The 18,352-nt window shown below is 51.0% G+C and overlaps 1 protein-coding gene across 1 annotated transcript; it reads right to left on the bottom strand.

Moving 5' to 3' along the window:
- Positions 1-12,862: 12,862 nt before the first annotated feature.
- On the bottom strand, positions 12,863-13,801 carry SOX12 (SRY (sex determining region Y)-box 12). The gene has a single exon (XM_006881412.1). It carries the CDS (start codon positions 13,799-13,801, stop codon positions 12,863-12,865), a length of 939 nt encoding a protein of 312 aa, XP_006881474.1.
- Between the last annotated feature and the right edge of the window lie 4,551 nt (positions 13,802-18,352).

An 18,352-nucleotide genomic window follows, 5' to 3' on the forward strand; every position in this document is an offset into this window, starting at 1 on the left:
AACAACAACAACGCAGGTCAGCACAAGGCTTCGATCTGTCATTCATAGGGTCTCTGTGAGTCAGAGTCGACTCTATAGCATCTAACAAGAGATGGATGTAGTAGCAAACTTGCAATCAGATGTGATCCTCCTATCTTACCCTCCAGAAACTCAGAGCACTCACATGGACATCGAGTCACGTGGAACAACAAAGAGACACACCCAGAGTGACACACAGCACAGGAAAACCAGGTGTACACACTGTACAGAGATATTCCACAAAGAAACACACATCCCCACATCCACATCACACAAAGAGCCTTTTGATCATGCAAGATTCAGAGACTTGCATGTATATACAGTGTGCTTCTTGGCGGCCTAGCGAAACCACACATGCGTGCTGCCAACAAAGCCTACTTATAAACTGCAATTCTCTACCCTCTCTTCACACACAGCATTGGGAAGAAATAAAAGGAAAGCATAATAGAATCAGAGAAGCAAAATACAGGGTCAGAGCAAAATGCAACGCTTAGGGCCTGCCAGGGGAGATGGGCAGGGAGGCCTGAGGGGGCGTGGTCAGTGCCACGGGGGGCTGGACCATGGCTGGGGCGTGGCTAGAGCGGCGGAGGGCGGGGCATCGCACCCGGTAAGGAGAAAGGAAGGGACAGAGGGGCACGAGCAACCTCAGGGCAGCGACTAAGGCCCTAAGTGAAGGGGCAGGGAGGGGAGCTCTGGGAGTCTTAGCCTGGATCGGCTCCTCCCCTGCAATGCATCGCTCTGCTCCCCAGATATATATAAAACCACTCCATTCTGTGGGCGCAGGAGAAGGAAGGTGACCTTGACGCTGTCCCTCTCCTCGGCCTCGCCCCCTTTCATTCTTATTTTAGGGATGACGGGAAGGTGGTCTGGTGTGTGAAAGAGAGAGGTGGAGAGGCTGAGGACTCAGCAAGGGTACCCAGGACGAGGGTTACCATGGGAACCACTGGGCGAGGAAAGAGGAAGGGGCCATGGGATCTAAGGGAGGGAGAGCCTGCATGGAGGATGCGAAGGGAGAGGGGCACAGGAGGTGACAGGCTCCGAGGCCTGAAGATGGATAGACTCGCCTCTGCGAAGGCGTCCACCCCGAGCTCTCGAGTCCCGCCCACTCTGGCGTCCAGCGCAGCCCAGGCGGGGAGATGGGGGGCTCTAGTGGCCTTGCTGGGGGAAGTCAGGCCTTGAGGTCTCTCATCCGGCCTCCATCACAACTGCGGACTGGACTTGTCTCCTAGTAGAGATTAACCACATTCTTTCCCTTGGGGGGAAACTGAGGCAGAACGTGGTGGGAACGGGTTTTTAGTAGAAAGGAGGGAGGGGAGGGCATCTTGTTCTTTAAAGCCTCAGCCTAAGGCCAGGCTTAACCATAAGATGTCAAGGTGCAACCCGGCTGGTGCAAACCTTGTCCCCACCTGCTACCCTGGGACCCCACCTCCCAGGCTCGCCAGGGGCTGGGGCGCAGGCACACCGAGGCCGGCGTGGCCTGGGCTGGGGCGCAGGCCGCAGGGGTTTCTCTGGAAGTCCGGGGAGGGCGGGGTAGGGGTCAGGCCGCGCGGAGCAGCGGCTGAGCTCACCTCTCCGCCTGCTGCCTCCGCTGAGCCGGAGCAGGAGCAGGAGCAGGAGCGGAGCTAACGCCGGGTCAGTCTGCGCCTGCGCCGCGGTGGAGGGCGGGGGTGATCTGAGGGCGGGAGGGAAAGGAGGGGTGCCCACCCGCCTTAGAAGCTGGCTTTGTAGATTGCAACCCCCTGCAGCTCTCGGGCTCCACTCCCAGAGTTCCCCTGGCCATTCTCTGAGACCCCAGGACCCCATGGAGACTTCTCAAGCTCAATGACGAATCCATCACATCTCAAGCCCCCGCCCTTCTCACTGAGGACTCTTTCTCTAGTGGAGCCTTCATCCCTTCTCTTTATGTTCAGATTCCTTTCTGAGTCTCCCTCCCTTATATACAAGAAGCCTCCACCCTGGTAGAAAAACTCATATTCTCGGAGCCCCTACTCCATCCTTGAACTCCACCCTCTCACTGGGCCAGAAGGGCCAGAAATTTGCTAAAAGCCCTCGTCTTCCCACTTACTTATTCATCCTTTGTCCTCTGAGCCTCTACCTCTTTTAAAGGATCAGTCCCCCTTGCAGAAAAGAAAACTAGGCTAGGGTGACCAAACTGCGTGTTTCAACATGGACATCGGGGATTCTGTCCCTGCTGAACATATTAAATCCTAATGACCCATTAAAAGACCTCGAAGGCAACTATTAGACAATGTAGCCTTCACAACAAGTTTTTAAACTTCTAGACTCACTAAAGGGAGTTCTGGTGGCCTAGTGGCACAAAGCTGCGCTGCAATCCCGAAAGCAAACCTTTAATCCCACAAGCTGTGGGGTGGGAGAAGGATGGGCAATCTCCTCCCTTGGGATTTACTGCCTCTGAAAAACCGCTGGAGGGTCAACTCTGGGTAGGTTCCGACTCCATGGTACAACAGCAACAACAGACTCACTAAAGTACTTTGGGTTAAAATCAATTAAAGTTAGAGATGGAATTCTACAAGGCTTTGAGTGGAAAGTCCCCTGAAAAACTTCTCAGCTAAAACGATTCCAGGTTTTAAGATCGTATTGCAGCTGTGAGTGCTTTGCCAACAACCTTTAAGTCGACAGAGCTTTGGGGTAAGAAAGCGGAGAAATAAAGGCAACCAATGAACCAGGTTTCATCCCTCAGTGATGCAAGTGATTAACAATTTGGAAATGTTATACATTTAAGACCATTCCAGAGGTGCCTACAAAGAAAGGCCTGGTGATCTACTGTTGGGTGGGGGCGAGGTGATGGGGGCCTGTAACTGAAACTTAAAATGATCCCCAGCAGTTTACAGACAGGAAGTGGTCTGGAGTTTGGGGGGGCTATCCCTCAACTCAACATCAGGTCGCTTTGAGCCTTGTTACTCCCAATCTGCTCTATGGCATCAGTCCATGTCACTTTAGGAAAATTATGAGCATTTCAAGGATTAATATTCTAAAGTGCTTGGAGAGGTGCGTGGCTCATGTTGTTGTCACTAGGTGCAGTTGAATTGATTTTGACCCTGTGTGACAGAAATAAAACCATTTTATAGAGGTGTTTATGTTGTAGCCTAGTGGTTAAGGAGTTGAGCTGCCATTCCAAAGGCAAGCTGTTTGAATCCATCAGCTGCTCCTCTGGTAAAAGATGAGCAAGAGTCCTGTGGGATTTACAACCTCTGAAAACTTGAGCTGTGAGTCGTTTCGGACTTGATAGGACATAACAAAGACAACAATCTTCACGGGAGCAGGTTTCCAGGATTAACTACCCTGCAGCCCCTGTGTGGCTTCTGACCACCAACTTTCTGTAGCTGTTGAGTAGCAGAACTTAACTGTTGTGCTGCCAGGGCTTCTGGTCTATCCAGCTTTGTTTCCCAGCCTCCCTTCATCACTGGCCTCCAGCTGAGCACAGCCTATGGGAGACTGCAAGGAGAAAGAGAGAAGCTGGGGGTTTTCTCCCTTCCTCTTCCAGCTTTTCTGGTCTATCCTGAGGATACAAGCATTCTATCTTCACACTTCATCCCCTTGCCACGTGACAACTTGCATACTGTTATCTGTTTACTTATAGAATGTGCTTCTATTCACAAGAGTAAAAATCTATGAAAACAGAGTCTCTGTCTGTTTTGCTCATTGATGAATCTCTAGTGCCTGAGACCTAACAGGTGCTCAGGAAAAATTTGTTGAGTGAGTGAATAAATTCCACACTTGAATCAAACACATGTGTGTGCACAGAGAGGAAGAGAGAAAGAGAGCGAGAGAGACTGCGCGTGAAGAAGATAACTAGGTGTCACATCTGAGACATTCTCCCATTCACACTGTAAACCCTCCACTCAGCTCAGACTCAAGCCTCTTTCTGCTCCAGGTTGGAATTCACCATCAAAGGAACTCAGGGAGAGAACTTGGCGTTCAGTTCAAAGAAAACCCTGAAAACAGATGAGGATGAGGAATTGAGTTGCTAAGAAACTCCCAAAGATGGGAAAGAGGGCTGCCGAGCATTGCTAGGCAACCTAGAAGCTAGACAACAGGCATGCTTGACTATAAAAATCTTTTTTCCTCCTTTCCATGAGCTTCTGGACTACAGGCTGGATATGCTCTCAGAGACTTCTATCCAGTCCCATCATCTTACTGTACAATCGAGGAAACTGAAGCCTCAAGGCTAAGTTACTAGCCCAAGGTCTCTCAAATCCAGAGACAAATTACATGGGAGGGGACTGTCACAGGGTAGCATGACATGTCTGAGGCAGTTAGAGGGGAGAGCTGGTAGCTTAAGCTGAGTCTATGTAAGAGTGATGGAGTTAACAGTAAAAGGCTTGAATGAGAAGTGAAGAACTTTCGATTTTTTTTTTCCTGAGGCAAATAGATTCAGCCTGGCTCATGGCCTCTGAGCTGGAAACAAGTCATGGCCGGCTGACCATCCAGTGGGTTTCAAGGCTATAAATCTCACTGGAAGAGACTGCTCATCCTTCTCCCTGGAGATGTCGGTGGATTTGAACCACCATGAAGGTGTAGCTTTTGGGTTAACAGCACAACTCCCTACATACTATGCCACCAGCATGCCCTGAGGTTGACAGGAAGCCACTGAAAGGTTTTCAAAAGACCCACTGGGCTGCAGTGTGGAGACTCAAGAGCAAGTTCAAAACACCTTCAAGACTCTTCATGCCCTCTTCCCCATCCGCCCATTTCTCCTCACCTTTCCATCCAACCACAGCCCACTGTTGTCACTGTCAGCCTCTCTTCCCAGGTCTTCTTCCCACCTGCTGCTTCTGGTGTCAGTAAAGCCCTTTCTTTCACTTCTCCTGCCTCGTTTTATTGTTCTAAACATTATTTCTCCATAACAAATGACCTAAGGCGTATCAGGGTGAAGCAATTCTCATTTCATTAAGATCGCAGGTTCTGTGGGTCAGGACTGAAGCATGGCACAGAGGGGGAATAACTTGTCTCTACTCAGTGATGCCTGCAGCCTCAACTCGGTAGAAACCTCCACAGTTAAGGTGACTCGGAAACCTGGGGTCTGAAATCATCCTGAGGCTTCCGCACTCAGGCGCCTGGAGCCAGGCTTCAACCACCTCCCTGTGGTCTCTCCATGTGGCAAGCTTGGACTGCCTGACAGCGTGGCAGCTGTCTGAGTCGTCAAGTACTGCTGGAACAGAAATATCACAAGTGGACAAACAAATTTTATTCTCTCATGTTTAGGAGGGAGCCCTGTTTGCCCAAGTGGTAAGGCATTGTACTGTCAATCCAAAGATCCGTGGTTCAAATGAGCCAGCATCTCTGGAGGAGAAAGAGAGACAATTAACTTCTGTTCAATTTACTGCCTCTGAAAATTCACTCAGGTCAGCTATAAGTTGTCCTGATTCGATAGTTGTTTTTTTTTTATTATGTGCCATCGAGTTGCTTGAGACTCATAGTGACAATGGCCCTGAAACCTGCTCTGTCCTGTGCCAACTTTCCTATCCCTGACACAGCTGCCCTCATGACTTCAGTCCCTGAATCAATCCATCTCATCAAGGGGCTTCCTCTTTCACTGTCCCTCCACCCTTCCAAGCATCATGTCCCTCTCCAAGGACTGGTCCCTCCTTGCAACATGCCCAAGGTATGTCACACGAAGCCTCAGAATCCTTGCCTCTAAGGAGCAGCCTGGCTTCACCCTCTCCAGGACAAACCTGTTTGTTCTCCTGACAGTTCATTGTATATTCAATATTCTTCTCCAGCACCACAGCTCAAAGGCATCAACTCTCTTTCTATCATCCCTAGTCATTGTCCAGCTCTCTGATGCATAGGACATAGTTGCAAAATCAATGGCCTGGATCAGGCGCTCATTAGTCTCCAGACTGACGTTGTTACTCTTCAGTACTCTGGAGAGGTCTCTGACAGCAGATGGTACACAACAAAAACACAGTTTAGGAAGTTAGAAGTCTGAATTCAGGGTGTTAGTTCTTGAAGGCCTTCTCTTACTGTTGGCTCTAAGGGGGAGGGTCCCTAACTCCTTTGAACATCTATGGGTTTGGCAACCCTTGGAGATTTCTAGGTGTCTTGTTATCAACTTTCCCCTGGGTCCAAGAGGTTCTCATCTTAGGGACACTGACACTAAAGGATATGCTCCACTCCTGATTCTTCTTTCTTGGTGGTACTGAGGTCCCTATGATATCTGCTCACTTGGCCATCTCAAAAGAGATGACTTCAAGCTAGAGCCACATCTTGTAAATTGCATTCTGCCTCATTAACGTTAACTGCCATTCATCTAGACTCATTAATATCATGGTTACTGTTATATGCCACCAAGTTTATTGTGACTCATAGTGCCTCTATGAATAATAGTTCTGAACTGTGCCCTATCCTGAGTCAATTTGTCTTTAATACACCCATCCTCATTACCACAGTCACTGTGTCATTCCATCTCAAACAGCATTTTCCTCTCCTATGCGGACCCCTTACACTCCTGAACATGATGTCCTTCTCTAAGGACTGGTTCCTCCTAGCAACATACCCAAAGTATGTGAAACAGAGTTTCAAAATCCTTGCTTCCAAGAAGCAACCTGGTTTCACCCTCTCCAATACAGACTTGTTTGTTCTCTTGGTGGTCCATGGTATGTTCAAGTCTCTTCTCCAGTACCACAATTCAAAGGCATTGATTCTTCTTCTGTCATCCTTAGTCATTGTCCAGCTCTCTGATGCATAGCAAGTAATTCCGAAGACTATGGCCTGGATCAGGAATACCTTAGTCTCCAGACTGGCACTGTTGCTCTTTGGCACTCTGGAGAGGTCCCTGACAGTAGCCTTTCTCAATGCAACTCCTCTTTTGATTTCCTGACTGCTGGTGTCAAGAGTGTAGATTCTGAATCCAAGCAAGATGAAATTGTTACCATTAATATCATAGAGGTTAAGATTTGTAACATGTAGGATAATTACATCAGATCACAAAATAGAAGATAATCCCTAAGAAGCATGGCCAGATCAACACATATTTTTTAGGGGACATGATTCCATTTATAACAAAGGTTTTGGGGTATTTGAACTTTGTGTGTGTACCGTCATGTGTGTACTGACTGGTACAGGAAGAGACTGTCCCTCTTTCACCAGTAGAGCATCTGGTGGTTTCAAACAGCGCAAGTCTGGGAATGCAGTGCAGCTTCTTGCCACTAGAGCTCGCCAGGAAATCTTACAGTATCATTTATACTACATTCTCTAATAAGTGGATCACACACACAAGACTAGACTCAAGAGGAAGGTAATTTATGGAAGGAATGTCCAAGAATTTTTGGCTCTAAAGACATCACGCCTACTGAGGTTTCAAGTTCATCCTGTGCTTCAGGAGGTGCTTGGAAGTCAGAGGGTCAGAGAAAGGGAGGAAGACCGTCATGAAATGTTTCAACACAGTGATTGCAACAATGGCCTTCAGCATGGCAGAGATTGTGCAATGGCCCAGGATAGGACAAGGTTTTGATCTGTTGTGTAGAAGGTTGTTGTGAATCCTAGTCACCTTGATGATACCTAATAACAGCCACCCTCAGGAGGTGACCTAACCATGTCATGCTCCATGTTGAAGCTCAGGGCCTCCTCTGTGTTCCCCGGCCCTGCATTCACCTCCATCAAAGCACCACCATCCCTGTGTTTGTGTCTTTTTTCCTCCTCTGCTAAGTGCAACAAGCACAGACCATAACTGGTTTCCCCATCTTTGTATGTATGGCCAGTGTCTAGTACAGGGCCTGTAAAAGCAGAGCCTTAATGGGTAAAAATTAGTTACGAGCGTGAGTGAGTGAATGAACTAAGGCATGGAGTCCAGTACAGAGGTCACTCTCTCCTCATGAAGTTTACATACTAATTGGAATAAAAGAAGTATATATGATAAAAATGCCAGGTAAAGAAATATGCCATGGAGAAAAAGCAAGCAAAGCCTGTTGTGTACAATCAACTTGGAATTGAGTTTTCGGAGGCAGTTTAATCACATGGGAGGAGGCTGCCTGTCTTTCTTCCATGGAACAGCTGATGGATTTGAACCAGATGCCTTTGTTCTTACAGCCTAGTTTCTTTCCACTAGGCCACCAGAACTTGCTAAAGGAAAGCCTAGGAGGAGCTAATATGTTATGCAGGAGGAGCAGAGAACTCCAAATTCTTTAAAAGAGTGCTTGGTTCTTCCCTGAACCAAGAGATTGGAAGTAGACTGTTTTGATGACCTTGACCGAGGAAGCTGCCATATTGTGCAAGGGCCTATGAGGGCCGCGGGGGACAAAAAGGCAAATCGCTTCTTAGAGCTGAGAGCAGCAAGTGGCTAACAGCTAGCAAGCAGGCCAACAGAAACCTGCCCTTAGCTGTGAGAAACTGAAGCTTGCCAAAAGCCACGGGAGTTTGGAAGAGAACCCAGAGCTCTAGAGAGAAGGGATATACAACCTGTCCAAGATCTCGGTTGTGAGATTCTCGGCAGAGGAAGTACAGGCCTGGGCTCCTGACTCAGACAGAAAAAAAATAAACAGGTGCTGTTTTTAAGTGCTAAATTGGTGGCAATTTATTTAACAACAACAACAAAAGATAGCCAGTCTACCAGTGTTTGGGTATTTTTAAAGCCTTGAAACCAAAATAGTTCAAATAGTCCAGGCAAGGAACCTGATTCAGTAAGGAGTCAAGGGCTACATGATTGGAGAGACACAGGACATACCTACCCCTTTCATCAGCCTTCAACTGCACAGAAGGCAGGCTTCATACTCTACCCAGCCACTAGGTGTCCCCAGTGATGCCATGAGGTGTCTCCCCACCTTTCACAGGTCAGACACTGAAATGGAAGCAATCAAAGCAAACATACAAAAATCATCTCTATTTTTATCCCAACATCCTCCTCCTCCTCTAACTTTATATATGGGCAAACCGGTTTACAAAAGAAGAGCTTTGTCCAAAGCCCCCAAAGCTCTAGTGTGCTCTCTCAGAAAGGCTTTTTGCCCTGGGGCCACCCTGCCTCATACCCAAGGACAAGTAGATGGTTCACCTCCTTCCTTCCTGTTCTAGACTATTCAAATGGGACCTCATGGGTTTGATCGGGGAGGGGCTGCAAGTAAAGAATTGCCAGGACGACTTGCAGTTTCTAATTGAAGCTTACGGGTGTAATGACCATAAAGTGGTCAGACTGCTAAGCAAAAGTCAGCAGTTCGAATCCACCAGGTGCACCTCAGAGAGAAAGATGGGCAGTCTCCTCTCAAGACTTCCAACCTCAGAAGCCTGATGGTCATCATGAATTGGAACCAATCTGAGGGCAGTGGAGTTTTGAATTTCCAAACTGGGAATAGGTGCAGTCCAAGGATTAGAGCTAGTGGTGCTGGACTGGGGAAATGGTCCCTTAAGGTTGAAGGCATCCAAGGTGACCACCAGCTACAGTTACTGGGTGAGGGATCCAATTCCTCTTGTCCCTTCTGCTGGAGACTAAATTCCTGATAAGCATACATGCAGGCTAATTAGTTTTGTTTTAGGTACAAACATTAGGCATGAATAAATACCTATGGAGAGGAGGAGGAAGCAGGATTGGATTGAGTAAAAAAATCTACTGACCTGATGGAGTCTTGGTCATTTAGGACCCAGCCTTTGAGAGTTTCGTACTGGGCTCAAATAGCCAGGAAATAGTGAAGCCTTTGTACCCTGCCTTGCTCAGACCAGATTAAGGTTGTCCTGAGAGGGCTGTGGCGGATCTCCGAGTGGAGCTCACAGCTGGAAGCTAGCCACTGCCTGTACTTCCCAAGAGCTGGACAAGTCCTTTCTTGAAAGTGATTTTCCATGGCACCTGTGAGGTCCTCCACACAACTCTGCCCTTTTTATAGGCTTGCCAATCTTACCTCCGGCTGCAAACACTGAAAACCAGCAGTCCTTTCAGTTCCTTCACCTCCAAGCCCCAGTAGCTGCAGGATCCCCATTGCAAACCTGCTGTAGCTCCCTTTCAAAGCTTCTATGAAAATACCAGTCCCAAGAACCCTTTTCCAGGTGAGGTCTGCACGCTTAGCGGTAGCTTTTGCAGGGAAACAAGCGAGGGTTGTGTCCAAGTCTAGGAATTCACAGGATCTGGTGGCTGAAGAGGAATGTGGCGATGATGCCCTTCCCTAGCCATGTGTCGTATGTACACTGAAGGCCAACGTGTGCCAGGCACCAAGCTGCATGCTGGGACCAACCCCCATCCATCATTACCCAAAAGGATGGCCTAACGCCTGCAGGTTTATGTAGGGAGGGAGAGCATCCTGAAAACGTACACCTGGATTCAAAGCCAGCTTTTAGGCAGTTGATCCTCCAGGGGGGCCCATCCTTAGCCTGCTCCTTCCTCTGGACCATGGGGTAAGAGTTTCTGGAGCATCCTGTTAAAACCTTCTCACCTTAAACCTCACTTCATCCCATGAAGCACATACTATTATCATCCTCAATCTTCACAGATGTAAAAAGGAGCCAGTGGTGTGCTCAAGGTCACACAGGTGCTCAGTTGTGACTCTGAGCTTAGAGCACAGGCAGCCTGATTCAACCTTGCTTCATAATCCTCAGTAAGGCTGGGGACAAACTGGCCATCTTGGACCAGCTCTGCCTGTTTTACTTAAAAAGATACTCCAGTCAGGTTTCGTTTTGAAATTGAGATGATTCTTAGAAGCCTCCAGATTTCTAGCTTCTCTTGAAAAACTGACCATCTGGTTACCCTAAACTGCATTCCCACAGGGTGACAACTGGGAGGGGTTAAGTGTCTCCCCACACTCACACACATCCCTATCAGCTGCCAGTTCCTGTTGGGATGACTTTACCATTCTTGACCAAGAGGAGTTCTGATTGACCAGAACCAGAGGCTCATAAGGACCAGGTGGCTCTGAGACACTTGGTTTTATTGGCATGCAACTAAATTGTATGAACTTGAACTTGGCAAATTATTCCGGGAGAGTTGAGGAAAAGTACAGACAAGCAGGACCGCAGAGAGAGGTTGGGGCAAATACACTTTATTCAATCCTGGTATCAGACTGGCGCAAGTCCTGCTGTGGGTGCCAGTGCTCCAGGTGGAGGGACCCCTCCCCTCAGCTACGAGACTAGTTCTCCAAGACCACAGACAGTGACACCTTTTCACTCACATGACATTTTGTTCGTTTTTTTTTTCTTAATTGTCTTTTTTTGTTGTTTTTCTTAAAAAAAAAAAAAAAAAGAAGAAGAAGAAGAAAAGAGAGAGAGAAAGAGAGCGCGCGCAAGAAAGGCCCAGAGCCGGAGCACCAAGCTTTAAAGGAGGCAGCTGGTGGCTTTGTCAGCGACGGGAACGCGTGGGGCAGAGACCTGCAGAGACCCTGGGCTGGGGTCCCGGAGGAATCTGGGACCGTTTGTTCCTGAGATTTGTGTGTGTGAATGAGAGTGTGCGCATCACCGCAAGGGTGAACGCACGGCCGGTGAATTACAGGTAGTGAGGGCAAAGGGGGGAAGGGGAGGCCGGAGGGGCGGGGCTTCGGCAAGGAGCTGAATAAAGGGTTAACAGCGTCAGGGGCAGGGCCCTGAGGGCACCCGGAATCGGACACCATTTCCTCCTACCCCCATTTCTCATGTGGGAAAACTGAGGTGCACATGTTCACCTCCATTGTTGTAACAGCACCATCTCAATGTCACTGGGTCCAGCCGAGGTGCCTTAAAGCCAGCTCTTCCTGCCACCTCATCTTTTACGCCTCAGTCTCAACCCCATAGCACCAACATGCCTCAGTTTCTCCCACTGAATACTGTGGCTACTGATAGGGGACTTGGGTGACAGAAAGGGGTGGGGGTTGAAGGAGGGGCCCTGGCTGGGAGGGTACCCTGAGGCGATAGGGCGTTTCTCGGGGGGGGGGGGGGGGGGGGGGGGGGGGAGGAGCAGCAGGGGACCTGTCCCCAAAGTCTGATAAGTGGCTTGACTCTTGCAATATTCTTGGGAAACCCCTTTTTCTCCTGGTGAAGTTCCAGAGTAAGATCCTACCCTCAATTCCCAGATGAAGAAAAGGAACTATTTCTGGACTGTGGGTGCAGTCACGCAGCACGGGAGTGGAGCAGGTGGGTGTGGTTGACACCCTAAGAGATGAAAGGCTTTGCTACGTGGGAGAGTTCCAGGTTCTAACCTACCCATCAGACCAACTAGTCTTTCTCCCCTCTGAGTGCTCCTTCCAATAAGGCAGTGACGCCCAGCTGAGTGTAGAGGAAGCGCTGCGGCTACTGGATCAAAGGATTTTTCAGGCTCATATTTGCTCCTCTCCATCCCGAAGCGGGCGGCAGAGGCGTGTGGCGAGGATGGGACCAGCCCCCTCCTCCCAAGAAGCATCAAGCATGCGCGAGGAGGGGGCGGGGCCTAACCCTCCAGGGGAGAAAAAAGAGCGCCCTTCCCCCTCCCACGGGAGGGGCGGGGAGTGGGAGGGGCGCGCGGGACCGCCCCGCCACAGCGCCCCCATAACGAGGAGAGGGGCGGGCTGGGCAAAGACGGAGGGATTCAGGAGCAAGGGAGGGGGCGTGTCCTCCGGCCACGAGGAGGGGCGTGTGCAAAGTGGGGGAAGGGTGCAGGTCCCTAGGAGAGGACGGGAGGTGAAACGGAGGGGGGCTGGCTGCTGGTGGCTGTGCGGGAGGGGGCCAGGTGGGGAGGGGCGTAAATGTTAGAGGAGGATGAGGAGGAGGGGGTTGGGCAGCCTTGGGGTGTGTCTGCAGGGGAGGGGCATGTCTAGATTGAGGGGGGATGGGCACATCTAGGAGGGGGGAGGCTGCGCGGGAGGTGGGGTGCCAGCCTCGGCCTCCGAGGGGCCCCAATACCTGATTCCTGTATGTAAACAGCTGGTTTGGGGGCGTGCGTGCCCCGCTGACGGTGGGCTCAGTAGGTGAAAACCAGGTCGGCGATGCTAGACGGGCGCCAATCCCCCGCGATCATCTCGGTAACCTCGGGGGTGCAGTAGTCCGGGAACTCGAAGTGCGACGTGCCCGATGGGGGCGGCAGGTCCGGGTCACGATCCAGGGCGCTGCAGTCCAGGCCAGCGGGGCCGGGGGGCAGCCTGGTCAGAAAGCCGAGCGGCTCCTCCCCCGACGCCGCCGTCTCATCCTCGCCTTCCTCCACTGCCGCCCCCTCCTCCTCTTCTTCCTCCGGCTCCTCGTCCTCCGACGGTGGCGGGGAGGCTGCGGTGGCGGCCGCTCCCTCCCCCGACGGCCCTTGGGCACGCTCGACGGGTCCCCGGGCGGCTCGCCCTGCCGGGACCATCCTCCACAGCTCCCGCCCGGGGGTCTCCACCAGGCGCACCTCCAGTAGCTCCTCCTCGTCGTCGTCGTCGTCCTCGGGCGCCGCCGCGCCGCCCCCCAAAGGCCCTTCCGCCGCTCGGCGGCCCCCGCGGCCTGGCAGCTGCGCCCCGGGCTTGAGCCGGCTGCCGCCACCGCCGCCGGGGGGGCGGGGCCGCGCCTTGGCGGGCGCCCCCTTGCTCTTTTTGCGCGGCCGGTACTTGTAGTCCGGGTAATCCGCCATGTGCTTGAGGCGCAGCCGCTCCGCCTCCCGCACGAACGGGATCTTCTCCGAATCCTGCAGCAGCTGCCAGCGGCGGCCCAGGCGCTTGGAGATCTCGGCGTTGTGCATGTCGGGCCACTGGTCCATGATCTTCCGCCGCTCGTGCTGTGACCACACCATGAACGCGTTCATCGGCCTCTTGATGTGGCCGCTCGGGGTCTTGCACCAGCCGGGCTCGCGCGCTCCCTCCTCGGTAGTCCCGGGCCGCGGGGGCGGTGGCCCGCCGTCCCGCTTGGCCCTCGCGCCCCGCTGCTGCACCATCGCGCCTGGGCCCGGGGCCGCTAGACGCCGCCGGGGGCAGTCAGCATCCTCCGCGGCTGGAGGTGGGGGAGGAGGCAGCGGCGACGGAGGGGCGGCCCCGCCCCGTGGCTCGGCCCGGCCCCCACGAGCAGGGAGCGAGGAACTGGGCGCTCCAGCCCACCGGACGGCGGGGGGAGAAGGTCAGCAGCGCAGCTTCAGGCGGGCTCGGCGCGCCCCCGCCGCCTCCAGCAAGTTGCGTCCCGCAGCACTACACACATTGTTTTGCGGGGGTGGAAGAATCGCGCCCTCTGGGCCCCGGGCCCCGCGAGCTCTCCTTGCAGCCGCCTTCACCGCGCGGCCCGCGCGCGCCGCTCCCCGCCCCGCCGCCGCCTGACTATGTCTTTCTCCCCGCGCGGTCCCGCCGGCGCGCGCGCCACCCTTCCCCCTCGCCGTCTGCGGGCCGCTGCGGCGCGCGCGGGGCCGCCCCGTGTAAACACCGAGGTGCCCGCTTGGGCTGCGGCCCGGCCACGCCTCGCGCTCGGACGACGCGTCATCGGTTGCTGGGCAGAGAACCGAGTATTTGCATCTCCCAATCGCTGGCCACCCGGGTGGGGCGGAGCTCCGGCTGCGGGGTTGGGCGGTCTCGCGGCCAGGATAGGGGGGAGACGGATGAGGTCGGTTTCTTTTCTTAGTCTGGGGGGTTAGAGCTTGCGAGGGGGCGATGCCAAACGTGCTTCCCATCTGGTTCTTCAGGCTTGTCCCCGCCCCGTATTGCCTTTGAAATTTTAGCTTATCCTGAGACATTAGCCAGCAGGTAGAACCTGCGCTCCCTCCCCTTTAGGGTACGTGTTCTCCAAACGTCCCAGAGCAGAATTTTAGGAGGAGGGGTAAGGTTTAGGTTATGGTCTCTGCAAGGTCCTATAGTGGACACTCTTGTTCATCCATGTAACCACGTTCTGTACAAATAGAAGTAGCCACATATGTGCCCCCCCAAATGCTTTTGGAACCAATGAATGAATGTTTTTTATATTTCCTTTCTTTCGAGGGGCTACAAGGATCTTGACAAAGGGACTATGTCGCCCACTTTCCAAAGACGGAATAGCGAGAACGCAGACTTCTGTCCGAGCTCTTTTCTCCACTCACCGCACGGGGCTGAGCATTTGTCAGCCGTGGGATCTGAGCGGAGGGGCTTTCCCGGTTTTAACGGTCCTTGGGTTGGGCCAGAGGATGCGTGGGTGCCTTATTCCTAGGACCCGTCCCACCGGGCGAGCAGCCCAGGGCCAGCTTGGGCGCGTCCCTCCACCCCCGGCCCGGAGAAGCGTGCGCGGGCACGGGGGTGGAGCCAACCCGGGGGGTGTGGCCAGAGCGCTGGCGCGTGGCAGGGAGGGGGCGCGCACTGCCCGTTTCCCACGTGTGAGCCCGCTGGGGTATCTTGGGGCGTGTGCAGTCCTGGGGGGAGGTCACCTTCACGGTGCCGTGGGCCCGGTCGATGAGAGGGGTCGCTGGGAACCCTGCTGTGATCTGGAACTGTGTAGAGATTTGAAATCTGGGTTCCAAGGATAGCATTATGCTGGGGCGTAGCGGATCGGTCCTTGAGCAGGGAGTACAAGTCTCTGGCTGCAGAGCCCATCCCTTCTGGGCTGCGGAGGGCTAAGTGCTGAGAGCTGGAGGGTGTGGGGCCGCAGGAGGGCTGAGGGAGGCTGGGAGGACGAGGGGGTGGGGATCTGGAGACCCGGTGCTGCTCTGAATGCCTGGGAGGGTAATTGGAGCATCCGGGCGGAGGGGACCACTCTTAAAGGCACAGGGATAGTGGAAGAATGTTAAGGCCTTTCTCCTGCTGCTTCTGCTGGCTCGTTGGACACCGAGACTTGGAATACTCCGCTAAATTTAATGCTATTCAGCAGTTTAATGCCAATAGAGTACAATTTTCTGTGTTCATATCCCAGTTCTTCTTTTAAGTTGCCTTAAAACAGAATCAGTGTAGTCCCTCAAAGATTTTGTAGATCAAATAGGACATAGTGTGTCTTTAAACACTACCCTGACACCTTAGTAAATGGTCGGAAATATTTTTTCAATTTTAAAAAAATTATTTGTGTGTGTACCGTCAAATCAGATCTGACTGGTACAGGAGGAGATTGTTCCTCCTTCCCCGGCAGAACATCTGGTGGGTTCGAACCCTGCGCCTCTGGGATTGTAGTTGCAGTTCCTTGCCACTAGTCCACCAGAGCTCCCCAATGGTCGGAAATATTGTCTGGGGGGAGGGGGACTAGATTTCCCATTGTTACTTAAGACCTCAACATAGAGATCCAAACAAAATGAGAAAAAAAAGTTGATGGGGACCTATGTGGATTTAACATTTTAAAAAATGTGTCAAAAATCAATTGAGACAGAATGGAGGGTACAGCAATGTTCATAGCTGTGTTATTCACAATAGCAGAGATACGGAAATAGCCCAAATTTCGATCAAAAAACGAATGGATTGAGAAATTGTGGTACATTCACACGATGAATACTATGCAGCACTACGGAGTAACGATTTTATAATATTCTGTATAACCTGGGAGAGAATAGAGAACACTGAATTGAGTGAAATATCCCATTCACATAAGGGCAGATAGTGCATAAAACCATAATTGTGCTAATAGAAGGATAACTGCGCAAGATATGTACAGATGTTCAAAAGGGGAAGGTGAGAAGGAGGGGCAAAAAGGAGAAGGGAAATATCATTGGGATACTCAGCAGTGTGACTGTTATTAAAAAATGGGATAGCAGAGGTTGGTGTGTAGAGGAGGAATGAAGGATTGGGAAATGTTCAGTGGGGATGTGTAAAGATGAGGGTGGGGTGAGGTGTGGGGATAACAGGCATAGAGCAATAGTATTTAATTGTATAAAATATAATGCATATGATTGATTTTATAAAACACAAGGTACATGAAACACTTGTTGTGTGCCATCGAGTCACCTGCGACTCATAGCAGCCCTATGTCATAGCAACCCTATGTACAATAGCCCTAAACCCTGCTCTATCCTGTGCCAATCTTATTGTCTCTGACACACCTGACCCCATTACCCCAGTCACTGAATCAATCCATCTCATCCATGGTTATCTTGTTCTGTTCCCTCCACCCTCCCAAGCATGACTTCCCTCTCCAAGTACTGGTTCCTCCTTGCAACATGTCCAAAGTATGTCAGATAAAGCTTCAGAATCCTTGCTTCCAAGGAGCATCCTTGTCTCACCCTCCCTAGAATGAAACTCTTTGTTCTCCTAGCAGTCCATGGTATATTCAATACTCTTCTCCAGCACCACAGCCCAAAGGCATCAATTCTTCTATCATCCCTAGTCATTGTCCACCTCTCTGATGCATAGCAAGTAATGGCAAAGTAATTGCTTGGATCAGGTGCACCTTAGTCTCCAGACTGACATTGTTGCTCTTAAACACATAGTATATCAATTATTAAATAAAACACAAAATACATGTACAAAAATTATGTATATGCATGATTATATATCCAAACCAATGTGTTTTTCTAAGTGTCAAAGTGGCTATCGTCTTTATGTGCCTTCAAGTTGCCTGCGATTCATACATAGCAACCCTGTATGTACACTAGCTCCGAATCCTGCCCTATCCTGGGCCAATCTCATTTCTCCTTTATAGCTCTAATCCCATTTTTCCAGTCACTGAGTCAATCCATCTCATCCTGGGACTTCCTCTCCTGCATTGTCCCTATATCCTTCCAACTTTCCAAATCTTCCATAATTTTTACACTTTTCGTATTTTATATTTCTTTTACTTTAGTTTTTTTTTCTTTCACTTTAAAACTCGGGATTTGACTATAGGTTTACAAAACCAACCAGTTTCCTAGTCAACAATTCACACATACTTTATTTCATGACGACTACGGTCCCCACAAATGAACGGCTCCCTCCTCATAGCTTTCCTGTGTTTCCTGTTTCCATTCCTCCTTTCCTACTCTCATCTTGCCTTCTGAGCTTTATACCCCGGCAGAGGTTCTTTTGACCTTGAGCAGTTGGCTATTCTAAGTGTGCTGGCCTCTATGGATTATTGATCACCCCCAGGCTTGTCTAGTGTTTGGCTGAAAGGAAGATCCACAGGGAGTGAGTTTTGTTTTGAGTTCTGAAGGGTGACAGAGAGCCAGCCACAGCCCCAGTGGTTCCACTAGACACCATTAGACCAAAGCCTGGCCCTTTTTATGATTTTTAGAATTTCCCCCTGCTCTTCCTGTCCTTTCCATTGTCAACTGTGGAAGCCTCTCGCCATCTTACGGCTAGGAAGACTGAAATTCGTCGTGTCTGTTAGTCCTTTAACCTAGTAGAGTTTTGGGGATTTTGTCTTTTTTCATTTCTTTTATTTGCATGTTTACAAATCATGATTATTTCATTCAATCATTCATACTTTATAACATTAACTAGAGTTGTTTATCTATTTCTTTTTTTAAAAAATTATTATTTTTTTGTGTATGTACTGTCAAATCTGATCTGACTGGTACAGGAGGAGATTGCCCCTCTGTCTCTAGCAGAGCATTTGGTGGATTCAAACCACATACCTCTGG

Source organism: Elephantulus edwardii, unplaced genomic scaffold (genome assembly GCF_000299155.1).
Source record: "Elephantulus edwardii isolate Elephantulus edwardi_28Jun2011 unplaced genomic scaffold, EleEdw1.0 scaffold00015, whole genome shotgun sequence".
Lineage (NCBI taxonomy): Eukaryota > Metazoa > Chordata > Mammalia > Macroscelidea > Macroscelididae > Elephantulus > Elephantulus edwardii.